Source organism: Malus sylvestris, chromosome 3, assembly GCF_916048215.2.
Source record: "Malus sylvestris chromosome 3, drMalSylv7.2, whole genome shotgun sequence".
In the NCBI taxonomy this organism is placed as follows: Eukaryota; Viridiplantae; Streptophyta; class Magnoliopsida; order Rosales; family Rosaceae; genus Malus; species Malus sylvestris.
This window is the reverse complement of record NC_062262.1, coordinates 2,467,786-2,491,708: the sequence shown is the minus strand read 5'-3', so window position 1 is coordinate 2,491,708 and position 23,923 is coordinate 2,467,786. Positions and strand designations below refer to the sequence as shown.

At 37.9% G+C, this 23,923-nt stretch overlaps 2 protein-coding genes and 1 pseudogene across 4 annotated transcripts; 1 reads left to right on the top strand and 2 right to left on the bottom strand.

Annotated features, from left to right (window-relative positions):
* Positions 1–1,087: 1,087 nt before the first annotated feature.
* LOC126616318 (oligopeptide transporter 1-like) lies at positions 1,088–23,706 on the bottom strand. Of its 3 annotated transcripts, none has more exons than XM_050284359.1 (7): positions 23,174–23,706; positions 4,486–4,928; positions 3,454–3,551; positions 2,802–3,359; positions 2,428–2,695; positions 2,077–2,259; positions 1,088–1,933 (listed from the first exon to the last, which is right to left on the bottom strand). In XM_050284359.1, the coding sequence occupies exons 1-7, from the start codon at positions 23,238–23,240 to the stop codon at positions 1,313–1,315; spliced, it is 2,238 nt and encodes a 745-aa protein (XP_050140316.1). In that variant the 5' UTR covers positions 23,241–23,706; the 3' UTR covers positions 1,088–1,312. The 3 variants fall into 3 exon arrangements, with proteins under 3 accessions (XP_050140316.1, XP_050140317.1, XP_050140315.1); XM_050284360.1 differs by lacking the exon at positions 23,174–23,706 and adding an exon at positions 5,486–5,970; XM_050284358.1 differs by lacking the exons at positions 1,088–1,933; positions 2,077–2,259; positions 2,428–2,695; ... (1 more) ...; positions 3,454–3,551; positions 4,486–4,928 and adding exons at positions 18,854–19,639; positions 19,783–19,965; positions 20,135–20,402; ... (1 more) ...; positions 21,233–21,330; positions 22,235–22,677 and having other exon boundaries at positions 23,174–23,683.
* LOC126614598 (oligopeptide transporter 1-like) lies at positions 14,421–16,466 on the bottom strand. The gene is made up of 4 exons (XM_050282245.1): positions 16,005–16,466; positions 15,485–15,582; positions 14,794–15,368; positions 14,421–14,557 (listed from the first exon to the last, which is right to left on the bottom strand). Exons 1-4 carry the CDS (start codon positions 16,464–16,466, stop codon positions 14,421–14,423), a joined length of 1,272 nt encoding a protein of 423 aa, XP_050138202.1.
* Positions 17,411–17,897, top strand: LOC126616328 (histone H4-like; annotated as a pseudogene).
* Positions 23,707–23,923: the final 217 nt, after the last annotated feature.

The following is a 23,923-nucleotide window of genomic DNA, read 5'->3' as shown; positions in this document are numbered from 1 at the left end:
TTCAACTTAACTTAGTCCCTAGCATGCAATCTAGAATGGCGTGTTCATAGATTTCACAAGTAGGAATCATTAAGAACGAAAAGAGTTTGAGTCATCACAAGACATCGTAAGTACTGGCGTTGTCTTACTTATCCTAGAAATTGGTTCACATGTTAATCACAATTAACAAGTACTACTCTAGAATATATGTAGGTCCTCATTCGACAAGGGTAGGCACGCACATACTCATAGCATTAGAATCCTATATATGCTTATTACGTATGCATCCATAAAAAACAAATAAAGAATTCATCAATGAGACAAGTAGTGAACCAAGTTTCATCCATTCATAAAAGTAATTTAACGAAATGTCATAACAAAATTGCAATCATATTCGGGGCTTCAAAACAGCCCCTAACTTCTAAAAAATTAGTTACACATAGTTCTTAAGTTAAAACAAAAGATAGACATGAGTTTGAGAAGATAGAACCGAAAGAAATCGACCGAGGCCTCCTCCCCCCTTTCTTCCTTCCCCAATGCTGCTTTTAAACCCATTCTTGCTACCCCATTTCTGCTCCATAACTCACCCCACTAACAGCCATTTAGTGATGACAATAAGTGAGAGGAAATGGTAAAACAATTGTAACTCTTTGGGCAACCTTTATGCCAATTACTCCCACTTAATCCTCATCTTTAATTCCATTTCATCTGATATTTGAGGAGATGTCAGCTGGCTTGTTCTTGGCTGCAAGTTTTATTGGATTTATTGCCTTCAATGCAGTTACAAACTGCTCAGCGTCTTGGAAACCTTTCAGTGTTAAAACGACCATAACTTCTTCTACAAAAATGCTATTAACAATCTGCGAAATGCTCTAGAAAATAGACATCCGTAACTTTCTAAGAATATAAGGTTCATTCTCTAATTCATTCTGAGCTGTTCGAAACTTGCTTCCAAAGTCAGCTGACCTGCACATGCAGTTTTGACGAATTTGTTACTAAAAATCCTACTTGTGCTATTTTTCTTTTATTTGCTTGACAAATCCCACAAAACACAAAAACAAAGTAAATAGCTCAAAAATATAAGGAACTAACTAAGAAAAGAGAAGTGAATTTGATGTAAAATATATATAAATATGAGCTTATCACTTATGCAGAATTAAAGCCCGTATACATTCACTAATTTCAAATTATGAAAACTAAAACCAAATTTGTTCAAATAACTATACAGATTCATATCTTTCTTCGCCAATCTGCAGAACTGGCCAACATATGGTTTTGCAATATTACATTGTCACACATTAAGGGTTTAGGGTTTTGATTTCTGAATCATATCTTAGCGAACCGGACAGCCTTTGGCAACTACACCTGGAGCCGTGGGGCACGAGGCCAGCGGACAATGGTCATCCGCTTCGAGACCCCACCAGCCGGGCCCCATTATATCCTTGGATTGAAGGGTGAAATACAGAAGAACTCCTGTGTAGGCCACACCAGCATCCAAAGCAGCAGATAGAATGTAGTTATGCCTAGCCCACCACCCCTTGTACTTTCGGTACACATAGAAGTTGAAGAAAATCCCAACCGAAAGCCATGTCAAATAGTTCACAGCCCTAGCAGGCGGCATCATGCCTGTTGCCCCCAGAATGATCGGCATGTTTATGAGCTTAATCCACTTCTGGTTGGGGAACTTTTTGGAGAGGAACCAAATCGGAACGGGTGCAAGCAAGCCAATGAGGAAGAACCAGTTCATTTCCAGGTAGACACCTTTGTTGCTGAACATCCTGAGTGGGCCTATGACCCCCCATATGATCGAAGCATTGTAGAACACATCGTCACCAGGGCATGTCCACGGACTTCCCTCTGGCAGCTTTGATGGATTGCAGATGTACTCGATGCTTGTAAGAAGCCACCAGGATGTGCCAAAGTAGACACTTGAAGCTACTAGCGTTCCAACCAACTGAAGAAGCAGATAAGGGGAAAAATAGGTACAAGTAATTAGTTATGTCACAAATATGAACAATTAGGGCCCGTTTGAGAGCTGAAAACTGAAATGGTTATCAAACCAACCGTTAGTTAATGAGATAAACGTAATTAAATTACCTGCACAAAAAACATGGACTTAGGAGGGATCTTCATATAGTGGCCTAATTTGAAGTCACCAAGAAACATGAGTGCCTGTGACATGCTGATATATCCATAGGTCTTGAAAGCCACATTAGCAAGAGGCCTCCCGGGATAAATGTACCCGATAATTAGCTCTGTGATCACATTAAGCCCCGGTTGCTGCAGAACAAACATAATCAAATGAGAAATCAGAATTTAATATGACACGCTTTGAAGAAAATGTGCAACAAAGGTATGTGGTGCACTCTGGTTATTTCATTCATAATTAACATTTTCTTCTTCTGTTTTGATGCATACAAATGATTTGTCTGTGTGTTATGGACGTACCTGGTTTGTTGTGGCTTGAATAATGCCAATAGGTAATGTGAAAAATAGGGCAATGCCGCAAGCCATTAAAACTCCCCACCATGGAAGTTGGAGCTGTTTTCCGAAACCTTCACAAGTAAAGACAGCAAGAGCAACCATAGAAACAAGGATGATTTGAAACCACCATTGAGGCACTGAATCATAGTTCTTCTTCATCAGTCGGGTATGGATGTCACCGACTTGATCTTTCACTGCACTAGTTGTCTTTTTCCACATCTTCCAGATCGTTCTGTTCATGTATACATGTCACATGAAAAAAATAATGTACAAGTTCAGATGTAAAGAAATATTTGCTCAGTTGAGTTTAAAACTGGTGTTGAAATCCGCTTAATTACCTTCCGTGGAAGAGAGCAACGTGCGAAATAGTAGCCGTCAGAGTGGCAAAGCTCAGCCCATAAGTGAAGGCAAAGAAGGTGCTGAGATAAAGTTTACTGTAACCGTTATACCCTACCATGTTAATATCTAGAACTCTGGAAATGTTATAGCTCTGGCCACTGGAATCGTAAGTGTGTGACGTAAAGATTGGAAACTTTTGAGCTTCGTATGCGTTGTTCCAGTAGGCAATGGGGGTGACAATGTAAACAATCAATACAAAACCAATTAAGATGTTAATGGTCGCAAATCCAGGAGTGGCTAAAGGGCTGCCTAAGAAACCGGCAACAGTAGACCAATCAAAGCCGAATGAGCCAATGCCAAGCCCATGCATGCCGGAACCAATCTGTTGCGCGGTGATGGAGTCCTTCCATATCCAGCAAACAAAGGAGAAGGCGGAAATGGAGGGGAAAAGAAAACTCGGAACAATGTAGTAAGCAAAGCTGCAGATGAAAACCATGAAGAAGAACTGCAGCCTAGTCCGGCCTCCCTTCGGCCTCTTCTCCTTTTCGTGCAATGCCCTGCCATTCAAATCATTAAATTCTTCCATTATTTAAAGAAAATTTGAAGAAATGCTATTCGGTTTTAAGTGGAAAAAAAATTCAATAAAAATACCTGAAAAGAGAGACTTGAACAAGATTTGAAGGCCACCACATGTAAGGAGAGTCAACAAGGTATTTTCTGAAAATGCCAGCCCATCCATACCCAAGCATCTGAAGGTTTTCACATTCCGAACGCATGAATTTCACGACACGAAAACTTACACATTTATCAAACAACAGTGGTGGCAACCTAGCTTCTAAAAGAAGCTAGGCACCAATTGTTGAATCCCACTTCAACAAAGTAAAAGGAAAAACAATAGTTTAAATATCATAATCGATCTCTCACATGTGATCCACTAATTAGGTCCCATGTGAGGGGTGTGTTGAATTCCACATCTACCAAGTAAAAGGAAAAGTAATAGTTTAAATATTCTAATCATACTTTAACTAATACCGAGATTTTTTATGATTAAACCTCACACCTGACGGATTGTACCGGTGGTAATTACCAAGTTGGAGACAATATCGATGTTGTCTACACCTGACGGATTGTGCAGGTGGTAATTACCAAGTTGGGGACATGATTGTGCAAGTGGTAATTATCAAGTTGGGAACAATATCAGTGTTGTCTACACCTGACGGATTGTGCAGGTGGTAATTACCAAGTTGGGGACAATATCGGTGTTATTGGAAGTGGGCCGTATGGCCTGTCTCTCTGATAATTCTACACCAGTCGAACAACGGGCTAGAGTCTAGGCATAATTAAGTAAATTTATTATATATCTTATAAATAAGTGGCAACTTATACTTAAAAAATACAAAATTGCACAATAGAATAACATATAGATTATAAAGTATTATAACATAATGCAAAATAAAAGTTATCCATTTTCTATCTAAGTGAGAGTCGCGACCTAGACGGGATCAGGGCGAGCTAGGCAGGCACCTAAGTAAGCCTAGGTGCACTTTCTTAATTTTCAAATGCTTACGGATTAATCATGCGATGACCAGTCGCCTAGCACCAAAACTGGCCTAAGGTGCGCTAGACGGGATTTTTAGAACAGTGGTCACAACTCACAAATTAGCAATTGGTGTCTAAATTTACCTGAGTGGTTTGTGCTAACAAGAAGGCAGCTGCAGGATGCAATTTTCTGTGGTAGAAAGCCATGACAATCGTGATGATGTTAACAGCGTAAACGCTGTTCGATCCAGAGTTGGCGAAGATGGTGATCAGCACATGTTCTTTCAAGTTGAAAGGCCCCGGATTCAACGAAAAAGACCAATTTGTAAACGGGAACCGGATTGGTTTCTGCGGAAGGGTAGCAGCCATCAGCTTCCCCACAGGCAGGACAAGAATTTGCGCAGAGACTGAAGAAACGTATAGTTGATTCTGGCGGTACCCGAAAAACTGGTTGACAAAAGCAAGAACAGAGCATGAAATGATCCCAAGAACCCATGTTCGAAACGTCAAGGTCGGCTGTGAAGGGTCATCGGTTATTGGAACTGTTAGCCTCACTTGCTCTATTGGGTTGTCATTCACTTCATCATCTGATGCATCAACAAAAAATTGGCAACATTGCAGATTAAAATTTGCAAGAACTGCTTGTTCTTAGAAAAAAAAAAAGGTCGTACCCAGTGCACAAGGCTCCCGCTTTACGCAGGGTCTGGGAGAGGTGAATGTCGGCTAGCCTTACCCCCATTTTACGCAGGGTCTAAAGAAACATTTCAAGAAAGTGAAGAATTCATCAAAACTTGGAAAGTTCATAATTCGATCAAATCTTAATCCAGCTTTGACATTACCAGTTCTGCATAAACATGTTGAGACTAATAAAACAGAGAGATTCGAAAGGTAGAATCTTGTGTTTTAGACTGATTAAATTTTCATGGCTCTCAATCCTCTCTCTCTTTGACATCTGTTCAAGAACACATTTTTGGCAATTGCATATAGATTTTTTACATATAAAATGCATATTCATACATCAAAACATGAAAAAATTCACAACTCCATGTCTATTTTAATCTTTGCCATTTTCCAGTTTTGCAAAAACATGTTGAGATTAATAAAACAGAGAGAGATTAATTACTACTGGCTTAGAGGGAATTACCAATTACATCAACATTTGATTGGTGCCTTGCTTCATGAGGAACTCCATCCTCTACGTAACTACCCATCTCTCTCTCTATCTCCTATCTCTTTCTCTCTCTACTCTCCCCCCTTGCAAACCCCTCAATGGCTGCAAACCCACATCACCAATTTTATAGAGATGCAAACTTTCTTCTTTGTTTAGTCAAATTTTGCAGTTCACAAGCTTGAAATGGGGTGCCTAGAAATAAAGCAATGCTGGTAGTTTCTTTTTCAAAAAACCAGTTTTTTACTTTTCTTTTGCCCACAGATCTCTGGTGTGTGATGCGGTGGTACTACTGCTAGCTTAGCTAAGGGACAAATATATGTAATTTGATGATGGTTATTGTGTACATATAACATGAGTAATTTGACTTGTAAAATGGAGTTGCATGTAGTGGATTTTTTTAAGGATTCTAAAATATGTTCTTGGGTGAGCAGGAATCTTGGACAAATCTTCATGTGCACTGTGCAGGAGACGAGGGGAAGTGAAAAAGAAGAAAAGGACAACTTGTCTTTCCCCCCAAAGATTAATACAAACTACTTATAACCCAAAAGAGAACAAATTTTCAGTGTAAGTGTTACTAGTTATATATATATATATATATATATATATATATATATATATATTATGTTAATCTTATACTTTTGTGAAATATTAACGTTATTGTCCACTTATTTTATGTTACGTGAATTGGTAATACAATGTTAGAAGAAATCTCGAGGTCGATCCTCCATTTGCTCTTGAGAAAAACTTTCAATACAAACATTGGGATCATGTCTCACCCGGCTGCCCGCAAACAAAAAAATATCGTCACACCCCTGTATCAGGTCTCACCTCCCAGTGACTTATGGTCTCTACAATTTGTGTTGTAATGCAACAGTTTCACTGAATACTAATCTCATGTTATAATGTAATTGTCACGCTAAAAAACCTGTCCTTGAGAAAGAGTAAAAAGGAAATGAATTTCAGGATCTCGGATCTGTCTGCAATGAAAACTACTGATTTCGTCAAAAAATAATTCATGTGAAAGATAAGATAGTATGTGGACAGCGGAGGAGGCTTGTGTGCTGCTGACAGTGAGTGGTAGATATGGACTTCAATCTTGGGGGTAATTGAGAGCTGTTATAACTTCCAAGTCAACTGATGTAAGTCAATAGTTTTGCAAGATGGCAAATAATAATGTTTTAAAAGGTCAGTGATTTAGTCATGACAGTTTTCTTTTTTAAGGATCAGAAAGACTCACAAAGTTATTTGAGCCTCATCTGACCATCCCCATATAATTTATTAGTGCTAAGAATCAAATTTATAATGTATTGTGGGAAATACATATCTGAAATTTATCCCTAATTACTAAATCACCCCGCAGCGGTAGGCAAATAATAATTAGGGTTACTATGGTTGGAGAATTGAAATGTGAGGTGTGAATATTAAAACGTGGAAGCTTTCTTGCCCATGATTCCATCACACATGGGCAGGGAAGGCGGACTGTGATACTTTATCTAAAAAGACATTAAATATAATGCCACTTCATTTTTTAACCACTGTGACATTCATTAGCTTCAAATAATGTATAAATAAATTATTTTATGCAAATTAAAGTAAACTAATTCACTATATACAACTTTAACTTGGTTTTTTTTTTGGTAAACCTTTAACTTGGTTTTATAGTATTCATTAAAGTAAAGAAGTATTTAGTATATTGACTTCCAATTTTCAGGATCTGGAGTGAAAATTTTATGAATGATGCGTATTTACCAAGTACATGTTTAAAAGTAAACGGATTAAAAGTGTTCTCTGACAACTTAATAAGTTGTTAATTGCGTTTTACAAAAATACTTAAAAGGTCTTATGAGTCGTATAAACGGTTTCTAATAAAGCACCTAAAACTTTCTTTCGAAAGCACTTCGAAGAGTATCTACATACAGAACTTAAATTTTTTTACATGCAATCGGCATTCTTCCAACAAAACACTTCTAACCAAAGCATTTCCTATAAAAGTAATTTCAAACAAGCCTAGCTCAGTGTTAAGGTTGGTCATTAGATTATTACTATTATTATTATTGAACCCGTCATTTACGAGATTTGAATTTAAAACTTGTCATTTATTAGTGAAGAAAAATGTCATTAGACCGTAGTATTAAGTAACAGCTATTCAGATTTATATTTACCAATCTGCCATGATGGTCACCATCAACAAGATAAATTAAAAGGGCTATAATTTGAAAAATAGCGAGCACATCGTATATCGTGCGGTCAGTTTTCGTTAGGTACTATTTGTATTTAATTTTAAATATAAAAATGTTAAATGATTTATGACCATACAATACACGATGAATGATAAAAATGTGAAGATCCCCACAATTTGGATGCAGGTGGAATTATATCCTACCCCTTGGTGCCATTTGGACTTATTACTAATTATTTAAAGGTTTGGATTGAAAGAAACCTTCCCTCGCCGCAACTTGGCTAGACCCCATCCTTCACATACCACGCCAATTTTCTATTTTCGTAAATAAAATAAGAATATCTTTCTGCATTATTTATTGGGACGGATCCATGATATGTTTTTTACACAACCTTTAACACAATTTTTATAAGACTCACTCTCTAATATATTTTAATAGTTCAAACTGTCTATCTTTTAGAACATTATTCATAAATCATTCTTGTAAAAAATTAGATAAATCTAAAATCATTAAGACATTCATTTGTAGTGAAGAAAATAAACAAATACGGTTATATAAAAAAACCTAAACTCATAGAAACCCTAAACCCTTATCTAAGAGTCATATGATTTTAGATTTTGGTGATTTTTGGTAGACATGATCTTTGAGGAAAAATCTTAAAGATTAATGGGTTAGATCATTAAAATACATTTCGGAGTGAGCCTCACAAACACTTATGTCAAAAATTGTGTAAAAAAATAATGTTATAGATCCGCTCCTTATTTATGTATACATCCTATTTGTTTCTTTCTTTTTGATCTTTTATTGTTAATTTATTTTTAATTTCTTTAGTTTATGCCTTATACAACCTTTGCAATGTAGAAATAAAGCCACACCGTAGTTTATTTTTCAGTAAACCAATGATTTGGTTTCAGTTTTGAACGCAGTTTTTGCGGTACACAACCATCTAAATTTGGTTGTAAGCAAAAGAAAAAACAAATACACCGTCCAAATTTGACTAAACAACGTGATTCCTCACTTGTAGAAGTACATAATTTGTTTGACTATCTCATGGAAGTGGGTGGGAGCTTAACGCCCTCAAGCAAGCCCTTGACTTCGCGCCTGCTCGGACCAAAACTAGATAATTCACATTCTATCAGCCGAGAAGGGCTAAGAGCGAGGAGTGGTCCGCTTGAAGCAAGCATCTTACCTATTCGCGCTAAACCAATTCGTAGAAGAAAGCTTCACTAATGCCCAGCCGGGCGCCATAGACTTTAATAAGATGTCCCAATCCCCACAGGCAGCGGTGGCATCACGGCTCCAAGCCAAACCTACTAGAGGTCGATCTCTTAGAGGGCCGAGCGGCGAAGTTCGGTTTTTGAATAAATATTACTACACTAACGAGAATCGAACCTAAGAACTCTCACATATAAGTGAAGAGGAATACAACTAAACCGTAGTAATAAGTAGCGTAGAAGTACATAATACCAGATACAAACAAACGAATTAAGCATCTTTAAGTGTACGAGTGTACGTAAGCGTGAAACTGTGACTATTTTTAGTGCTCTTTTGTTATTGTCATGCAACAATGGGTGGGGAAAAATGACTAGGATTCTCTCCCATCTTTTTTCCATCCCCTTGCATCCCCCTCCTCTCACATTCTCTTATTTTACATTTCTCTTGCTATAAAAAATTAATATAAGATATTGACGTGATTTAACCGTGATCATTCAATTAGGAGGAAAATGAAGAGAAGGAAAAAAAAAAAGAAAAAAAAAAAGGGAGTGAAACGACATCTGGCCGGACTATACTCAGCAACTTCCCTTAAACGATAACTTCTGCTGCGCCAAAATGGAAAGTTTTAAGAAACTCTGCTTTGGACCATTGAAGATGCTCTAATAAGAGACAAAAATGTCAACTCCATCCCTCACTGTCTAGACAAATCTTCACGACACAATTGAAGACAGGAGAGGAGAAAAATAAATAACGGAAAGGGATTTGAAAATAAACGTTTTCAACCCTTTAAAAACCTTTATATTATATTCATGACACAGTTGAAGAAAAGAGAGGAGGAAATTTAATAACGGAAAGGGATTTGAAAATAATCGTTTTCGAATAAGGATCTTATTTGTAAGGATCTCGGAGATCCTCTTGTGAAGATTTTGAGGATTCTCAAATCGTATCCATTCATCATACATCGTGTGGTTAATTTTTATCAACTACTGTTCATATTTAATTTTAAATAAAATTATTTAAAATAATTTATAACCGTATGATGTACAATAAACATACATAATTTGAGAATCTCTATAATCTTCACAAAAATGATAGGATCCTCATTCATCGTTTTCAACCCTTTGAAAACCTCTACATTAATTTTTATTATCAGATCCTAAAGAACAAGGTTAAACTTGGGGATTTGAGCCCTACAGAAGAGGGTTGGTATTTTATAAGGAAAACTAATGAAAATGGCTTGAAAACTTTGAGTTTTAATGATAAGGACAAAATAAAGGGTAAAGTGAATAGTATCAGAATTGACTTTTTAGTGTAAAAATGTGGTTTTTCGTTAAAGTGAACAGTACCGGATGCTTTTCGTTAAAGTTCCCCTATTTTATAAGGTATAAACAAAAAAGTCAAAAGTAACATGTGAATCAACAATCATGATAACCTAGTAAGTAAGAATGAATTTTAACTTTGTACTTCATACAATATGTTTTGGGTTCGATTTATGACGTTAGTGAATCACATGATGGGAGTCAGGAAAATGTTGAAATGCCTATGAATTTTCCTAACTCTTAAAAACATGGTTCTGGTCCCTTTTTAATCTTTTTTAAAGAAAAAATTGTGGCTCAAAGAAAAAAAAAACAAAGCATCCAAGTCATTTAATATTTATTATAAACCAAAAAATAAAGGAGTAAAAAGGAATAAGAATCTTTGTGTTTTATATATTGAGATTACGATACGATGGGTCTTGGTCATCCATGCATGACAAATATGATCTTCTATAGAAGTGAGAAAACGAGTGATGTCTGCGGTCCATGTGCCCAATCTCTTTCGAAATTGCTAACAATTCAAAAGTTGAAGATTGTTGCCGATGATGGGAATATGGGAATGATTTTGGATTTTTTTTTTCTTGATGCAACTCGAAAATACAAGAAAACTTTATTAAAACAAATGAGAAAGAGTTTGTTCATGACATTATTTAATTAAGTCGGATATACGATCGTATCTCTGAGAAAAGAAGTTTAAATATCTTAAACTTCATTTCAACTAATATCGAAACATTTTGTGATAAACCTTACATATGACGGATTGTGTAGGTGGTAACTATCAAATTTGGGATAATATTGGTGTTGTTGAAAGTGGGCAATACCCTTCTCTATGATAATTTTACATGGTATCATAGTCATGGAGTGGGCTCATACTGTACTGCCACGTGATGGGTGAATCCTCTTGGCCCCACGCGATAATGGTGGGTCTTGTGGTCCTGCATGTAGGGTGAGTCCCGTTGGCTCCATATGGTAGTTGATATGTGGATCTCTCAAGTGTGACTCACTAACTGGGTTCCACGTAAGTGGATGTGTTGACATATTACACGTTGACCGTATCTTTGAGAAAAGAAGTTTAAATATCCTAACCTCACTCCAACTAATACCAAGCCTTTTGTGATAAAACCTCATAACTGATGGATGTACAAGTGGTAATTATCAAGTTGGGAACAATATCGGTATTGTTGAAAGTAAGCCTTCGACCTGTCTCTATGATGATTTTACAGATTCGTATGTAAGAGAGTTGATGAGTTATAAATTCATGCTAACCAGGTATTTACGTCTAAAATTATGTGGTTATGACAAACTTCAAATTTTTGTGTTTTTCAATATAGTTCATAGAAAAAAAAGTTACGAATTTGTTCCCATTGAAATAAATAGTTTGCAAGTGCAAAATGTTTGTCAGAGCATTTGATCAGAACATTGTGATCACCGCTTTGTACACGAATTTGAATCTTTTCTCTACAAATTAAAGTAGATTAATTTGTAAACTAAATAATGCGTTACTAATAGTTTGCAAGTGCAAAATGTTTGTCAGAGCATTTGATCAGAACATTGTGATCACCGCTTTGTACACGAATTTGAATCTTTTCTCTACAAATTAAAGTAGATTAATTTGTAAACTAAATAATGCGTTACTAATAGAAATGAGCATGTTTATCAAAACTTAAATAATAATTCAATCATCAACTTCTATATCATTTAATTTTCAAAATTTATTTACAAATTTAATCTCTATAGCATTCTCTAAATAAAATGTCGTATTGTAAAAAGAAATAAATTCACACTTGTTCACACTAGATAGTCACATATACATGACTTTGCAAAAGGCCTAAATCAAGTACAAGTTAAATTGAGATCGAAATGTAGATAGTATAGTCAACCCTTGGAGTGTTCACCCTTTCTTGGCATTATTCATCTAGGACAACAATTGATTTCAGACCTTTAGAACAAGGGCCCATGACCATGAGCCCTAGTTGTGTCACTTTAAAACGTCTCATTTTCATATAATATAAGAGTGGTGTTGGACTAACTCTGCACAATTTAATATCGAAGTCGACATTTATGAGAATTAAACTTAAGACCTCATACACTTACTAGCAAGTTGAAAATTATATAACTATAACTAGGGACCATATCGAGACATTAAACAATAATTAAATTGTATTAGCTTGTTCATCAACTCTCATCTGAAAAATTAATGCATAAAGGAAAAGTGATAAAACTCCACCATGTTCTTGATGCAATTCATTTTTTCCCACTTGATGCATGCTTCTTAGACTCAGAGCCATCCCTGACAACAATTTTTAAACATTCATAAAACATAATACGCGTGAATTGAATCGATTGATCAAGATAGCATGTTCATCTTCTTGCACTCAGACATCAAAATACATTACCAAAGTTACCATGTATTATAAATTAAATTAAACTTGTCCCTTTTAATCTCATCTACAACTTTCGGACCCCACTTATAAAGTTGTAATAATCAAATGTTTTATTCATGAATTTTATATTTTTAGTGATAGAGGATGTCTGAGGTGAGTGTTCTATTTTATGAATATGAATTTGAATAGTATACTTAGAATCCGGATCCTCGTTGGATCCTCTTTGTGAGAATTTCGGAAATCCGTGAATTATATATGTTCATCGTATATCGTACAGTTAGAAATCATCTTAATATAGTATAGTCAACCCTTGGAGTTGTATTATAACTTGTCCCTATTTTAGGTGTGATCTTTTTTTGGCTATACATAAATTTTCACAAATAAAATGACCGAGGCTAATTATTGTGGATGTTTCATCACAATAATTATCATGGAGAACTCCCAAAGAGGCTAGAGCAAGGCCTAATTGAAAATGAATCGAATTATTGATTGTGTCATAAGGACCCGTAGATAGTATAGTCAACCCTATGTTCAGCCTTTCTTGGCATTATTCATGTAGGAGAACAATTGATTTCAGACCTTTAGTCAATGCTACTACCCTCACCAAATAGCAAACTTTCAATCACAAAGAATTAACGTTTCTATTGCGCCAAAGCCCACCCTCACCAAATAGTCAATGCTACTACTATAATAATAGGGTAAATTACATAAAATTATCTTAACTATTAGGACAATCACAGTTTCATACTTCATCTTTAAAACATTTCAATGACGTACATCATCTTACGAATTTGTTACAATTTCATACATTCCGTCAATTCTTCTGATAAATAGTGACGTGGCTTGAGACGAGACCCACTCTTTATTAAAAAAATAAAAAAAATATTAAAAACTAAAAAATAAAATCATTAAAATTTTTTTTTTTATATAAGGGACCCATCCCTTATCCCCCACCCTTCTTCCCCGCTCACATCTTTTCCCAACCCAAAACCAGAACCATCCCAAATGCAGAATCGCTCCCCAAATCCAAATCCAAACCCAAACCCAGAACCACCCCAGTTCTCTAATTTTCACATGGGCCTTCAACCCCCTCCCTCTCCCACTCTCCCTTTCGCACGTGTCCCAACGTCCCGATAAATCCGCATGCGAGAAAATCCACACGCCGAAAGAATCACGTACGAAAACACAACTCACACCCAGCTCAGCCTCCATCAACGGTCTCGATCTTGCCACGTCATGTTACCGTAACGTCTGAGACCGCCTGAAACTCTCGTTCTCTCTCTAGAATTTTTCTTCCGTCTTTCCCCAATTCTAATCGGATACAGAGAGAGTAGGGAAAGAGAGAAAGGGATTGGATAACCGAACGCCGATGTGATTCCGTTTTCTTGAGCGCCCATTTTCTCGGGAAAGTAATACTTTATCGGAAATTCTCGGTTTTAGGCAGGATGGAGGAAATGTTGTCCGATCTGATGGGGTTCTTCGTAAAACCCTCGATAATCCCTCGATATATTGCTTTGCGCAGTCCCGATATGGCTAGCCATGATGATTGGCGTGGTGATCGGTTGGTCATGGCGGCCCAGGTGGCCGGTCTACTGTAGCTCGGCCTTCGGAGCAAGTTCCGATTACTCTGATCGCGCCGCCGGGGTTCGGCGCTCTCCGCTTTCTCACTTTGCCGCACGATTTGGTCCAATTTCAAGGGAAAAGGGAAAGTAGCGCCGCCGTCTGCTGGGGACTCGGCCGCTTCGCGTTCGGTTGCCACGGCTGAGAGCAGCACCGACATTGTTGGGTGAGTTTCTAGCTGTATCAGCTTCTATTATCTACGACAACGGGGTTCGTCATCATTTTCGGAATCGAGAACTGGTTCATAGTTCCTCTTCATAAGTCTTGTGTGGACGTCGCCGAGCTGATTTTTCACTGCACCGGTCGTCTTTCTCCACAGATGCCAGATTTCTCTGATTTTCATGATCCATGTCCCATAAAAGAAGATTGCAAGGAAAAACTTACGAGTTCTTAAGAAACATTGCAGAGTTCGTGTATAGGAGATTACGAGCGATAGGTTAGGTTTCAACTTCTTCGTCTGATGTTAAGGTAATGTTAGGGAGATCACATTTCTTTACCGCATTAGAACATGCGAGTTATGCTAGTAACTATCCCAACTTTTAACGTCGAAAAAGAGAAAAACTTACTTTTTCCATGATAGAATCCAACATGTGAAATAGTAGATGTAAGAGTGGCAAAGCCCCAGCCATAGGTGAGGGCGAAGAAGGTACTGAGGTGGAGTTTACTGTAACCGTTATACTGGGGCAAATCGATCTCGAAAGTTTTCTGATTGAGAATTTTCGAAACGTTGTACTTTTGGCCATCAACATCAAATGTGAGGGAGGAAAAGATCGGGAATTTATTAGCATCATAGGTATTGGTCCAATACGTAATAGGCAAAATGATGTAACAGGTCAGAACAAAGCCTATTAGCATGTTGATCACAGCAACATCTGGGTAGGCTAGAGGGCTGCCCAAGAAGGCGGCAATGGTGGACCAGTCGAGGGCAAACGAGCCAATTCCGAGGCCCTTGAGGCCGGAACCAATCTGTTGCGCAGTGATGGAGTCCTTCCAAATCCAACAGACGAAGGAGAGGGCTGTTAGGGAAGGGAAGAATAAGCTTGGGACAATGTAGTACGCAAAGCTGCATACGAAAACAATGATGAAGAATTGCATCCTGGTTCTGCCTCCTTTGGGTCTCTTTTCCCTTTCATGCAATGCCCTGCCGTTAATTCACATTTTATGATTTAGTTAATTCAAGGAGCGGGAATGGAACACAGAACTTTGAAAACAGGTCTGGATACTCTTAACTGCTTGAGCTACTGATCATATATGTACCTGAATAGAGAGACTTGAACAAGATTTGAAGGCCACCACATGTAAGGTGAGTCAACAAGAAATTTTCTGAATAATCCAGCCCATCCATATCCAAGCATCTGAAAAAAAAAAAAAAAAATCATAAAAGTAATGCTTGATGTGGTTTCAACTGACATATTTGACCACTGAATTCGACTTAACGGTTTAAACATAATGATTGAGTCCGTTGGATCAAACCCAATAGTCAAATATGTGTTGACGCTAAGTGCCTATGGGTATTTCGGAGAAAACCCTAAGCGAGTATCTTACTTCCCTTGCCACGTGTCAGTTTGAATGACATACATGTTTTCCGAGCAAAACATAGCTTGTGTTGTAAGTTTTTCTCAATGATTCAGATTTTGTAACACATATTATGTTTTAACTAGGGTGTACGGGCCACTCCACGTACCAAAAGTCTAGTCTCAAGTTTTTCTTCGAGCGGGTCCTGCCTATACTAACTTTTATTCAAAATGTGGTATTAAAATGTGGTACAAAAACTTGCCTGAGTGGTTTGAGATAACAAGAAGGCTGCCATGATGTGAATATCTCTGTGGTAGTAAGCCTTGACAATTGTGATAATGTTAACTGCATAAACACTGTTTGATCCAGAGTTTGCAAATATTGTGATCAAAACATGTTCTTTCATACTGAAAGGCCCCGGATTCAAAGAAAACGACCATTTTGTAAATGGGACTTGGAACTCCGTCGCAGGAAGGACCGCCGCCATCAGCTTTCCTAGGGGGAGGACTACGATTTGGGCCGAGACCGAAGAAACGTATAGATGGTTTTGCCGGTACCCGAAAAATTGGTTCACGAAAGCAAGAATAACGCATGATAGTAGGCCGAGAACCCACGTCCGAAACGTCATGGTCGGCTCCGATGGGTCGTCCGTGGTTGGAACCGTTAGCCTAACTTGCTCAATTGGGCAGTCATTCACTTCTTCATCTGTTTGCATGTGCGACATGTATACAAAAATGACTCGTTAAACGCAACAAAAATATAAAGGAAAAGAATTAAAAAAAAAAAAAAAAGAGGAATGCGGGCATGTATCAAAGTGTGGAATGACTGTAACAAGAAGAAATGGATCGATTTTTTTGTTTTGGAGGGGGAGAGGGGGGGGGGGGGCACACCAGTTTTATGTATGCTTGTTTCTCCAGTGCACACACTTAGCTTGAATTCATGATCCTTTCATTTTCCAAGAATCAAATTATTTGAAGTACATTTACTGATCATCTTGTTGACGAGCTTTTATAGTGTTAGAGAATCACTTAGTGCAATTGGTGTCACTTCTTCTATTCGAGATCTGACCAACGGAGATACACTACTACAAAAGGGCCTTATAGTGTCAGTAGGTGGCGTCGATTTAATATAATATAGTGGCACATAAGATAGTTGCGACACTAACTGAACATGACGTCGGATTTACTGTCGCTTTTAAGCGTCATAAAATTCCTACGTCGATTTAAGCACATATATTTTAATATTTTAAAGCGACACAAATTATTGTTTTTAAATATTTTAAAGCTTGCGTCGGTTCTATAAAACGACACAAATTATTTTTTTAAATATTTTAAGAAAAACAGTGTTGCTTTTAAGCGACATAAAGTATGGGTGTCGCTTTAAAGCGACACAAATTATTGTTTTTAAATATTTTAAAGCTTGCGTCGGTTCTATAAAGCGACACAAATTATTTTTTTAAATATTTTAAAGAAACCCATCACCCAAATCCACAGCACGGATCGCAACCCTTAACCGTCGATTGCGCCCAATCCACGATCCTTGCGTTCACCCCAAATCTCACGTAAAGAAACACAACCCACGTATCAAAGCTCCCAAACCTCTCTATATAAACCCCTTCCACCTGACCTCTCCGACACTGTAACTTGCTCTCTCAATTCAAATATCTGATCCCAAATCAAACCCTAATTTCATTTCCGCAGCAATGATTGGACGCGGCAATGCAGGCAAGGGGCTGGGCAAGGGAGGAGCCAAGAGGCACAGAAAGGTGCTGAGGGACAACATCCAGGGCATCACAAAGCCCTCCATCCGCCGTTTGGCTGGCCGTGGCGACGTCAAGCGGATCAATCTTCTTGGAGAATGTGATCTGTGACGCCGTGACTTACACCGAGCATGCCATGAGGAAGACAGTGACGGCGATGGACGTCGTCTATGCGCTCAAGAGGCAGGGCAGGACTTTGTACGGGTTCGGGGGTTAGTTTGTTAGGGTTTCAGATTGAGGATTTATGTAAATTGGTTGGTTGGTGTGGTGGTGGTTGGGTAGATTTAGGTGATGAAGTGCAGGAATTTAACGTTTTTAGTTTGGATTTTAATGGAACATGAATCTATTTTCATTCCAATTTTGATCTGTTTTGTTTCCATCGAAGTTGTATTTGTATTTTTTTTGTTTTTGATTACTTTGATATTTTTACATTAGGAGGATTTTTACTTTGATATTTGGATTTTTCTGTTTTGTTTCTATCGAAGTTGTATTTGAATATTTTATTTATTTAAATGTTATCTGAACCGACACACGGTTCTATGTTATATAGTTTATTTTATTAGCTTACGTCGCTATAAACCGACGCTAGTTTCTATTTTATATAGTTTATTTTATTAGTTTACGTCGCTTTAAACCGACGTTAGAGTCAGTGTCGCTTTAAACCGACGTTGTGTAGTGTCGGATTAAGCGCACAAAGCGACACTGATAGCCTTTAGTGACGCTAGCATTAGTGTCGCTATGCCAATCCGACATTACATTGTTTAATGTCGGATTTGTGCTTAATTTCCGACAGAAATTGGGTTTCTTGTTGGATTTAGTGTAATGTCGGATTTGTGCTTAATTTCCGACAGAAATTGGGTTTCTTGTCGGATTTAGCTCCGCCGGTGATAGCTTGTATTGTAGTAGTGATAGTGGTGAGAAAAAATTGTGGTCCTAATACCAACGCTCTTTAAAAAAAAAAACAATTTTTTAGGCCTAAAATCTGGTTCAGCCTAAACTCTTAATTTGTAATGAAGGTATTGGTCAAAGACACAAAAATCTAAATTTGGAAAACAAATGTAATGTTGAAAAATTCTTATATGCATCTGACCGGAAAAGTTTTGACATAATGTAAACTTGGCATTAATGACGTCAGCATGTATATTTCTTAAGTACTATGCATAATAAAATGTCCCATGTACCGATCTGGAGAGAGGAAACCGAATACTAGACCTCTAGTTTAGTCGTGAATACTACTGACCATTTGAGTTGCTAGCCTATTATTTGGTTGGTTCATACTTAATAATGTTGTGTTGTTACACTATCTAGTAATTATCAGTTATGTGCTACTTATTTCAGAATTAAAGCCCGTATACATTCACTAATTTCAAATTATGAAAACTAAAACCAAATTTGTTCAAATAACTATACAGATTCATATCTTTCTTCGCCAATCTGCAGAACTGGCCTACATATGGTTTTGCAATATTACATTGTCACACATTTAGGGTTTAGGGTTTTGATTTCTGAATCATATCTTAGCGAACTGGACAGCCTTTGGCAACTACACCTGGAGCCGTGGGGCACGAGGCCAGCGGACAATGGTCATCCGCTTCGAGACCCCACCAGCCGGGCCCCATTATATCCTTGGATTGAAGGGTGAAATACAGAAGAACTGCTGTGAAGGCCACACCAGCATCCAAAGCAGCAGATAGAATGTAGTTATGCCTAGCCCACCACCCCTTGTACTTTCGGTACACGTAGAAGTTGAAGAAAATCCCAACCGAAAGCCATGTCAAATAGTTCACAGCCCTAGCAGGCGGCATCATGCCTGTTGCCCCCAGAATGATCGGCATGTTTATGAGCTTAATCCACTTCTGGTTGGGGAACTTTTTGGAGAGGAACCAAATCGGAACGGGTGCAAGCAAGCCAATGAGGAAGAACCAGTTCATTTCCGGGTAGACACCTTTGTTGCTGAACATCCTGAGTGGGCCTATGACCCCCCATATGATCGAAGCATTGTAGAACACATCGTCACCAGGGCATGTCCACGGACTTCCCTCTGGCAGCTTTGATGGATCGCAGATGTACTCGATGCTTGTGAGAAGCCACCAGGATGTGCCAAAGTAGACACTTGAAGCTACTAGCGTTCCAACCAACTGAAGAAGCAGATAAGGGGAAAAATAGGTACAAGTAATTAGTTATGTCACAAATATGAACAATTAGGGCCCGTTTGAGAGCTGAAAACTGAAATGGTTATCAAACCAACCGTTAGTTAATGAGATAAACGTAATTAAATTACCTGCACCAAAAACATGGACTTAGGAGGGATCTTCATATAGTGGCCTAATTTGAAGTCACTAAGAAACATGAGTGCCTGTGACATGCTGATATATCCATAGGTCTTGAAAGCCACATTAGCAAGAGGCCTCCCGGGATAAATGTACCCGATAATTAGCTCTGTGATCACATTAAGCCCCGGTTGCTGCAGAACAAACATAATCAAATGAAAAATCAGAACTTAATATGACATGCTTCGAAGAAAATGTGCAACAAAGGTATGTGGTGCACTCTGATTATATCGTTCATAATTAACATTTTCTTCTTCTGTTTGATGCATACAAATGATTTGTGTGAGTGTGTTATGGACGTACCTGGTTTGTTGTGGCTTGAATAATGCCAATAGGTAATGTGAAAAATAGGGCAATGCCGCAAGCCATTAAAACTCCCCACCATGGAAGTTGGAGCTGTTTTCCGAAACCTTCACAAGTAAAGACAGCAAGAGCAACCATAGAAACAAGGATGATTTGAAACCACCATTGAGGCACTGAATCATAGTTCTTCTTCATCAGTCGGGTATGGACATCACCGATTTGATCTTTCACTGCACTAGTTGTCTTTTTCCACATCTTCCAGATCGTTCTGTTCATGTATACATGTCACATGACAAAAAAAATGTACAAGTTTAGATGTAAAGAAATATTTGCTCAGTTGAGTTCAAAACTGATGTCAAAATCCGCTTAGTTACCTTCCATGGAAGAGAGCAACGTGCGAAATAGTAGCCGTCAGAGTGGCAAAGCTCAGCCCATAAGTGAAGGCAAAGAAGGTGCTGAGATAGAGTTTACTGTAACCGTTATACCCTACCATGTTAATATCGAAATTTTTCTGATCTAGAACTCTGGAAATGTTATAGCGCTGGCCACTGGAATCGTAAGTGTGTGACGTAAAGATTGGAAACTTTTGAGCTTCATATGCGTTGTTCCAGTAGGCAATGGGGGTGACAATGTAAACAATCAATATAAAACCAATTAAGATGTTAATGGTCGCAAATCCAGGAGTGGCTAAAGGGCTGCCTAAGAAACCGGCAACAGTAGACCAATCAAAGCCGAATGAGCCAATACCAAGCCCATGCATGCCAGAACCAATCTGTTGAGCGGTGATGGAGTCCTTCCATATCCAGCAAACGAAGGAGAAAGCGGAAATGGAGGGGAAAAGATAACTCGGAACAATGTAGTAAGCAAAGCTGCAGATGAAAACCATGAAGAAGAACTGCAGCCTAGTCCGGCCTCCCTTCGGCCTCTTCTCCTTTTCGTGCAATGCCCTGCCATTCAAATCATTAAATTCTTCCATTATTTACAGAAAATTAGCCGACGCCACTTAGTGGGAAAATGCTTTGTTGTTGTTGTTGTATTTACAGAAAATTGAAGAAATGCTATTCGGTTTTAAGTGGAAAAAAAATTCAATAAAAATACCTGAAAAGAGAAACTTGAACAAGATTTGAAGGCCACCACATGTAAGGAGAGTCAACAAGGTATTTTCTGAAAATGCCAGCCCATCCATACCCAAGCATCTGACGGTTTTCACATTCCGAACACATGAATTTCACAACACGAAAACTTGCACATTTATCAAACAACAGTAGTCACAACCTGGGTTCTAAAAGAAGCTAGGCACCAGTCGGGTGGTGAGCTAGGGCCTAAGCGCCTAAGCAGAATTATAAATTTATTATATATCGTATAAATATGTGGCAGCTTATATTTAAAAAATTCATAATTGCATTAAGATATATAAATTGCACGATAGAATAATATATAGATTATAAAGTATTATATCATAATGCAAAATAGAAGTTATCCATATTATGTCTAAGTGAGAGTCGCGACCTAAGAGGGTCTGGACGAATTAGGCGGGAGCCTAAGACCATCTCCAACCCTTGGGCTAAAAGCCAAATTTTTTAGCCCGGAAAATTTAGCTTTTAGCCCAGAAACATCTTTTCTGCTCCAACCCTTCTACCCTAAAATTTTAGCCCGGAATTATTAAAGAATGAAATTAGCCTAAATTTTTTTCTTAAATCAATTTTTTTAAAAAATAAATAAATATGTAGATTATTGTAAATTAATTTTATGAACATTTTAATCTAAAAAATTTTAAATTCCGATAAACATTTCGCATTTAGCCCGGGGAAAGCTGGGGTATTTGGTCCAGAAATAGCATTTGGCATTTAGCCTAAAATTTTAGCATGGGTTGGAGAGTGTTTGGGGAGTAATTTGGGGGGTAATATGGTTTTTAGCCCAGGGTTGGAGATGGTCTAAGTAGGCCTAGACGTCCTTTCTTAATTTTCAAACGCTCAGAGATTAATCATGCGGTGGCCAGCTGCCAGCCGCCTAGCGCCTAAGCGGGTCTAGGCGGCGTTAGGCGGGAATTTTAGAACAGTGGTCACAACTCACAAATTAGCAATTGGTGTCTAAATTTACCTGAGTGGTTTGTGCTAACAAGAAGGCAGCTGCAGGGTGCAATGTTCTGTGGTAGAAAGCCATGACAATTGTGATGATGCCTACAGCGTAAACGCTGTTCGATCCAGAGTTGGCGAAGATGGTGATCAGCACATGTTCTTTCAAGTTGAAAGGCCCCGGATTCAGCGAAAAAGACCAATTTGTAAACGGGAACCGGATTGGTTTCTGCGGAAGGGTAGCAGCCATCAGCTTCCCCGCAGGCAGGACAAGAATTTGCGCAGAGACTGAAGAAACGTAGAGTTGATTCTGGCGGTACCCGAAAAACTGGTTGACAAAAGCAAGAACAGAGCATGAAATGATCCCAAGAACCCATGTTCGAAACGTCAAGGTCGGCTGTGAAGGGTCATCGGTTATTGGAACTGTTAGCCTCACTTGCTCTATTGGGTTGTCATTCACTTCATCATCTGATGCATCAACAAAAAATTGGCAACATTGCAGATTAAAATTTGCAAGAACTGCTTGTTCTTAGAAGATTTGCTAAATATAAATAAATCCCATTTCTTCAAACTAAAGAAACATTTCAAGAAAGTGAAGAATTCATCAAAACTTGGAAAGTTCATAATTCTATCAAATCTTAATCCAGCTTTGACATTACCAGTTCTGCATAAACGTGTTGAGATTAATAAAACAGAGAGATTCGAAAGGTAGAATCTTATGTTTTAGACTGATTAAATTTTCATGGCTCTCAATCCTCTCTCTCTTTGACATCTGTTCAAGAACACATTTTTGGCAATTGCATATAGATTTTTTACATATAAAATGCATATTCATACATCAAAACATGAAAAAATTCACAACTCCATGTCGATTTTAATCGTTGCCATTTTCCAGTTTTGCATAAACATGTTGAGATTAATAAAACAGAGAGAGATTAATTACGCCTGGCTTAGAGGGACTTACCAACTACATCAACATTTGATTGCTGCCTTGCTGCATGAGGAACTCCATCCTCTACATAACTACCCATCTCTCTATCTATCTCCTATCTCTTTCTCTCTGTACTCTCTTTCTCTCTCTATCTCTCCCCCCTTGCAAACCGCTCAATGGCTGCAAACCCACATCACCAATTTTATAGAGATGCAAACTTTCTTCTTTGTTTAGTCAAATTTTGCAGTTCACACGCTTGAAATGGGGTGCCTAGAAATAAAGCAATGCTGGTAGTTTCTTTTTCAAGAGACCAGTTTTTTACTTTTCTTTTGCCCACAGATCTCTGGTGTGTGATGCGGTATTACTACTACTAGCTTAGCTAAGGGACAAATATATGTAATTTGATGATGGTTATTGTGTACATATAACATGAGTAATTTGACTTGTAAAATGGAGTTGCATGTAGTGGATTTTTTTAAGGATTCTAAAATATGTTCTTGGGTGAGCAGGAATCTTGGACAAATCTTCATGTGCACTGTGCAGGAGACGAGGGGAAGTGAAAAAGAAGAAAAGGACAACTTGTCTTTCCCCCCAAAGATTAATACAAACTACTCATAACCCAAAAGAGAACAAATTTTCAGTGTAAGTGTTATTAGTTATATATATATATATATATATATATATATATATATATATTATTAATCTTATACTTCTGTGAAATATTAACGTTATTGTCCACTTATTTTATGTTACGTGAATTGGTAATACAATGTTAGAAGAAAT